This window comes from Syngnathus floridae, chromosome 6, assembly GCF_059516105.1.
Source record: "Syngnathus floridae isolate MCC-2025c chromosome 6, RoL_Sflo_1.0, whole genome shotgun sequence".
NCBI lineage: Eukaryota > Metazoa > Chordata > Actinopteri > Syngnathiformes > Syngnathidae > Syngnathus > Syngnathus floridae.
The window spans coordinates 11289193-11296175 of NC_142418.1; the positions used below are offsets into that span (position 1 = coordinate 11289193).

The following is a 6983-nucleotide window of genomic DNA, read 5'->3' on the forward strand; positions in this document are numbered from 1 at the left end:
ATACTGCATAATGTTGAAGGTAAGGTAAAAACAAACATTTTATTTATTTTTAAAATCATGTTCTTTTTTGCAGCTCGGTGGCACACTGGCTAGCACGTCCGCCTCACAGTTAGGAGGGTGCGGGTTCGATACCAGTGTTCCACCGTGCCGCCTATATATACATATGCATCGATATACGTATATGCATACCAGTTGGTGACCAACTAAAATTCACTAATGAATCTTAACACATTCTTTGTCTGCAGTGAATAACACACTCACAGAAGCAGAAAAGGACAAGGAAAAAGAGACAGTAAAAGGTACAGAAAAAGATAAAGAAGAAATACACAGTGAGGAAGATATCATTAGCAAAGATAAAGAAAAAAGCCAGGAGAACACGGGTATGAAAAAAGAAAGCGATCGCTGGAGTACAACAGAAGACAAAAACACTGGTACTATTCCAGAGAAAAGTGGTGAAGAGGAAAAAAATAATGGCCAGGAGAAAACCACTAGCAGTGGTGAAGATAAAGTGGGTAGTGTCGGCCCAGACAATGGCCGGGACACAGACGAGAATAAAGAACCTGAAATAGTAAAACCTGGGAAGAAAGACGTCGGTAATTCCCCAAAGTCAGAGCTGGATATCACTGACGGCGTGGCAAGAAAAGACAAAGGACAAGATGAGAAGGAAAAAAAAGAGGAGCAAGTGAATGGAAAAAAAGACACTGGAAAAGTTGGACCCAACGACACTAAGCTGCGGACGGTCGTCTCAGAGGAAATAAACACACTGGAGATCTCCAAGCAGGAAATGGCAAAGAACAACACAGTCACGGATGATACGGATGACTTAAGGAAAAACAACACAATAGTTTTACCAGAGAGGAAAATAATTCCCTCAAGAGTCAATATTACACAGCATACGCTGTATAGGGCAGGAGATGAAGAAAGTGAGAAACGAAAGGAAAGCCCAACAAATAAAGAGGACAAAGTGGAAACGATTCCTAGTGAGAAACCAAAGGAACTTGATATGCGTCAAAAAGAGAAGGAAAAAGAGAAGGACATAAACCAGAGCTTCAATGGTAAGACACAATGTCTATGAAAAAGTTTCCCCTATGCCCTCATACTCCCCTTGAACCTGAGGTGCTCTTCTCCAGAGTGGAGCTGCCCACCTCCCCCTCGCCTCTATCATGGTTATCACGTGATGATGCCAGGGTCCAAGCCTGAGACAGTGGAGTTCTTCTGTAACCACTCCTACGCTTTGAGTGGAGATGCCCTGCGACGCTGTCAACCAGATGGAACATGGAGTGGCAAACAACCCCTGTGTGTTAGAGGTAAGGACTATGCTTTATCATCATTACTGTGCACAACCCAACATGTCTGTGGTAATGTAGAATTTTTGTTACGGTTGCACTGAGGATTTTTAGTTAATGTAAAATTAATGGCTCTACATGTGGAACTTTCTTCTACTTTGAGTTTGAACTCAAAAGTCCAAATATTATTTCTCATATCCTAAACCTAAGTCGTATTTTAGCACATTTGAAGAGGAAGTCAAGAATTGGACAATGTTCTGGAAAAAAGTTGTGTTCTATAATTGATGTGGTGTGTTCTATAATTCAGCAAATCTAGGAAAGGTCTATTTGTTAAGCTTCTTGATTAATTAATCTATAAGCCTATAATGTATTGAACATCACTGTTTGAAATCTAATTTATTAAGTCCAAGTTATTTATTCATTATGTGCCGACATGTACATGGTTGTTGCAGCATGTCGGGAGCCCAAAGTTTCAGAACTGGTCAGACAAAGAATCCTACCCCCTCAAACACCATTCAGGTTTGTGTTTTTGATATTGGTTTCATTGTTTTCAATCAAAAGAAAAATACATGCACTGAAACGTTTTGGTTGTGTCTCTCTTATTTTTTGGCCCTCAGAAAGACACCGGTGCACAAACTGTACTCCACTGCAGTGGGTCGACAAATTCAGTCTGACGGCCCCACCAAAGGGCCACCAGTACATTCACAGTTGGCTCCTGGTTTCCATCACCTTTACACACACATCGAGTATGACTGTATTTCTCCTTTCTACCACCATAGTGGCAGCCCTCGCCGTACTTGCCTCAAGACAGGCAAATGGAGCGGGCGCCATGTATCTTGTTCACCAGGTGAGGGCAGCAGAGGTCCATAATGTTGTGGGAATACTATTAGGTCATCATGGAACACTTAAAACATAATTACTGATATTTGTAGAATATTGAACATTGTCATTAAACGGCTCTCAATTACTTAATACCATAGGGTTAAGTTAGACAGAACATTTCTACATTTAGACGAGGGATGTCCAAACTCTCCACAAGGGCCTCTGACCTGCCTGTTTTTCATGTCCCCCTGCTGCAACACATCTGATTGAAATGACCAGGATCATGATCAAGAAACAAACAAAAGACATTGACACTATTAGTACATGCTATACATTATGAGACATATTTTAACCAATCATTGTTTGATCCTTTAATTTCTACGGTTAACTACATTAACATTAACAAACAATTCTTTAAAAAGACACTAGATGCCAGCTCAACTGTTTTGTAGAACGTGTTTTTAAATTTAAGTTTTAACATGTAAGACATATGTAATTTATTGTGGATGTTAAATTTGCTGTTTTATCCCGCACAAATAAATTAGAAGGTCACTATAGTTTTATATTTTCTGCTGTATATTTTCATTGGGAAATAAAGCTGAAATACATCCCAAAATACAGTGAATCTAATGCCCCCCAAACTTTTTTCTATTATAAATATTAATCAAACAATTGCACTATCAAGTAACATCTAACATTTTTCACAGATGAAGGAAAGCGTGCCGTGTCTTGTATATGGTTCCTTTCCTGAGTTCAAGATATGCAAGGAATTATGGCGATTCATACGTAAAATCTGTGTTGTGTCTTGTACATGGTTCCTTTCCTGAGTCCAAGATATGCACGGAGTTATTGTGATGCGTAAAATGTCTTAATCGGAGATATTTTGTATTTGGGTAAACATGTCTCAAAATAACAATGCTCTGTTCTTTGATTAGTAAAAAGTATTCAAGAAGCAGAAAGAAGGTTCAACATAAAAATGTGTGGACCCTGCCTCAATATGACCACATTTCCCCTATCCTCCCTCTTCATCATGGTCTTCTTTTTCTATCCTCTCTCATCCTCTCACCTCCTCTTTGGCAGTGTGTGGGAAGCATCCAACCTTTGACTTTGAGAGGCCTGGAGAGGCTCATTGGCCTTGGCTAGTGGCCATCTACCGTCGCACCAACAATGGTCCAGAAACCAAGTTGACCAAGGCAAAGAGCCACAGTGGATCTGTGAAAAAGGATGGGAGCGCAAGAGCCAGTAACCATGTCCGGGCTTCCGACTGGCAGCTGGTGTGCAGTGGAGCTCTGGTGAACCAACGGAGTGTTGTGGTTGCAGCCCATTGCGTGACACAGCTGGGGAAGGTTTATCCTCTGGATACAGCTAAAATCAAGGTGGTGGTAGGGAAACACTATCGTGACGATCACAGGGAAAATAAAGGCCTCCAACACTTGAGGGTAAGATCATCATTATTTGTAGCTTTGAGATTAAGCTCTTCAATAACAATTGCGTTTACTCTTGCTCCCAAAGGTGGCCACCGTCGTTATTCACCCAAATTACGACCCCCATATTCTTGACTCAGACATAGCTGTTATCAAGTTACTGGACAAAGCAAAGATTGGAGAGAAAGTGCAACCCCTGTGCCTGTCAGACATTCAGGGCGAGGACGAGATGTCTGGACAAGGCCTCGTGACTGGCTGGTCTCCCCTTGCTGACTCAGGTTTGGGTGCTGACGAAAAAGCGAGAGTTGGCCTTGTTCACCTCGCTGACATCGTTCCATGCGAGCAGCAATACGCTCGTAATGGGGTGCCGGTCAGTGTTACCGACAACATGCTGTGTGCTAGCCAGAAGCCCAACTATGGACCCTCTAACATATGTCCCTCTGACACCGGGGGAATCCTTATCCTCCCTGCACTTACCGACAACAAGGGGAATCCCTCTGTCGGCCCTACTCAAAAGGGAAGAAAGAGACTTTGGAGACTTCTGGGACTCGTAAGTTTTGGCTATGACCAAGGAGAGTGTGATCCTGAACTCTATACAGTCTACACTCATGTAGCAAACTTCAAAGTCTGGATAGAGACAAGTATGAAATAGAAATGTTGTGTAGTCTATTACACTGGACAACACGGTGCTCTAAATGAAGGGATGCTCGCACATTAAATGTTTGATCAGTCTTTGATTAGAAGATATCTCATTCGTCGGCCTGTATTTATAGACTTGAAAATGACTAAAATTTCATACTTTAAATGACAAAGTCATGTATTATATGCACATGTTAGTATGTACTGAATATTGTCATGTACTAACTTTTCTATTGACTTATATGACTGAAAGTGATGTACATATTGCATTGAAAGACAGAAAACTGGATATTTTAATTAAAGAGGGAAAATCTTTTCAAAGTGATTCTCTGTGTTACCTGCCATACGAGTACTGTATTTATATAACTATCCACACTTCATAAAATGAGTGAATTAAATGGAAGTTATGAGTCGGGGGGAAAAAAAAACTGCTCCGTGAAGCACACCGTCTGTGTTATGAAGCAAATGAATCCAGGTCAGAGCAGCACCATTTCCACAATCATAAACGGAGCATATTATTCACATATCATTTCACTGCTCTGTGCTCAAATTAAATCAATTACTTCCAACCTGACACACTTCTATTATACAGTTTGTGTATTGCAAAAGGATGCAATATCTTTCACATCATGGTACCTGCATGTTTCCTTAAGGACAAATATCCCTCCTTCATTATTTAGAAATATTACCGTTTTGTGGCACACTGGGCAGTAATCTTGGTGTCTGTGGTTAGCACATTTGCTTCACATTGATATTTGCTTCACAATCCCTTTGTTGACTTTGCATTTTATCTCTGTGCTTGTGTTGTTTTTCTCCAAGTGGTCCAGCTTCTGCCCATACTTCCAAAACGTAGATTATTCTGACAAATTCCGACGATCTGCTTGTGCAACCCAAAACCGACTTTAATAAAGTTATACATGAACAACTTGTAGATCACTATCATAGAAACAAAAATGTGTATTAGGACTGACCACACACTATGACACACTGTAAGGCTTGATGGCTTTTTCAAACTCATAATTGAAAGATTAATGGCCTCTACCCACTGAGTTTTTTTCTTTTGTCACTCATCTGTTCAAATATTTTCTTTCATAAACTAAGGTTGTCCAGATGAGAGTTATCAAAACTAAATGAAGGCAGTTGACAAATTTCCCGTAAGACGTTGGACTCTCTTCCAATGTGGAGCTGTCCATGGTGAGAGGCGCAGAGCAGGTGTGGACATACTTATTGCTCCCTGGCTAGGCGTCTGCACATTCAGGTTCACCCCGGTGAATGAGAGGGTAGCCTCCCTCCGCCTCCAGGTGGGGGAACGGGTCCTGACTCTTGTTTGTTTCTATGCACCAAACAGCAGTTGAGAGTATCCAGCCTTTTTGGAGTCCTTGGAAGAGGTGCTGCAGAGCTCTCCTTTTGGGGACATTGTTCTGCTGGGTGACTTCAATGTTCACGTAGGCAATGACAGTGAGACCTGAAAGTCAAAAGTAAAAAAATTCTGGTCCACCGTCCGATGTCACCATGTATAGTGGAGTTGGGGTGCTTTTGACCTCGACTCGGGATGTTGGGAATCAGTGGGGAGAATACTTTGAAGTCACTGGAAAGGTTAAAAAGCTCCTCGGGGGCTCATTCTCGGTGGTCATCCGCTGCTCCTCCACATATGAGGAGGAGCCGGATCAAATGGCTCAGGCGTCTCATTAGGATGGCCCCTGGACGTCTCCCTGGGGAGGTATGCTGGGCATATCCCATCGGCAAGAGACCCTGGGTACGACCCAGGACACGCTGGAAAGACTATGTCTCTTAGCTGGCAGAGGGAAGTCTGGGCTTCCCTGCTGAAGCTGCTGCCCCTGCGACCCAAGCCTGGTAGAAGGATGGATGCATGGATGGATGGATGGATGGATGGATAGATGGATGGATGGATGGATGGATGGATGGATGGATGGATGGATGGACGGACGGACGGACGGACGGACTGACGGACGGACGGATGGACGATCGGACGGATGGCCTTTCCTCTTCAAGGTGTTGCATAAAAACATACTTTCATTGGTTGTTCAAGTTTTACAAATAATCGTTCAATTCTATTCATGTCACAGGCTGTTTTTCATTTTTGAAAAGATCTGTTGTTCATAAATTGATCTAGACAATTATTATGAGATATTCTTGGCCGAGGTTAAAAGTGACCTGGGACATATTGCACTCCGTTGAAAATGGAAAAAAAAAGGTTAGAACAACATGAAAGAGATTAGAGAAGGAAATCGTGCTAAAGATTAAGAAATTTAGAGGTTAAAAGTGACCTGGGACATATTACACTCCGTTGAAAATGGACAAAAGGGTTAAGAGAACATGAAAGAGATTAGAGAATGAAATTGTGTTGAAGATTTTTATCTGACAGTAAAAGGAAGTAATCTATCTATAAAGAACTTATTTTGACAATGCTAACAATAGAACCATCTATTTTACTAGATCTTCTATTTCGTGATTTTTTTTCTATTCGCAAGCATTTTTGATACCTCATACAAAGAGGTGTAACACTGAGCAACCCTTTAGGTTTGTGGAAGAATCAGCAATTTTTCTTCAGTGGCCTATTTGATGACACCTCCTAAAATGGATGTGTGGAACTTTTATTTAACGACCCCGACCAGTCACTATTTTTGGCTGGGTTTGTGTCAACTTTCAATGTGATGCAAATGAGCGCGCGCATCTGAGGTAGAGGGAGGAAGATCAGGTATAGGCTGCATCTTTCACCAACTGGAGAGATATGGCATCCCCATTGAGACGACACAAAGAGGAGGGGGCGGGCGCACTCGAGTGGGGGAGC

The 6983-nt window shown here is 41.9% G+C and overlaps 1 protein-coding gene across 4 annotated transcripts in view; it reads left to right on the forward strand.

Annotated features, from left to right (window-relative positions):
• The window catches only part of pamr1b (peptidase domain containing associated with muscle regeneration 1b), a 68818-nt gene extending 64326 nt beyond the window's left edge, over positions 1–4492 (forward strand). For all 4 annotated transcript variants that reach the window (XM_088377946.1, XM_088377947.1, XM_088377944.1 and 1 more), the window contains 6 exons: positions 246–1055; positions 1131–1307; positions 1739–1805; positions 1904–2133; positions 3189–3547; positions 3621–4492. In XM_088377946.1, coding sequence (XP_088234072.1) covers positions 246–1055; positions 1131–1307; positions 1739–1805; positions 1904–2133; positions 3189–3547; positions 3621–4184 — 2207 coding nt within the window. In that variant the 3' untranslated portion in view covers positions 4185–4492. The remainder of the gene's footprint in view (positions 1–245; positions 1056–1130; positions 1308–1738; positions 1806–1903; positions 2134–3188; positions 3548–3620) is intronic.
• The last annotated feature ends 2491 nt before the right edge of the window (positions 4493–6983 follow it).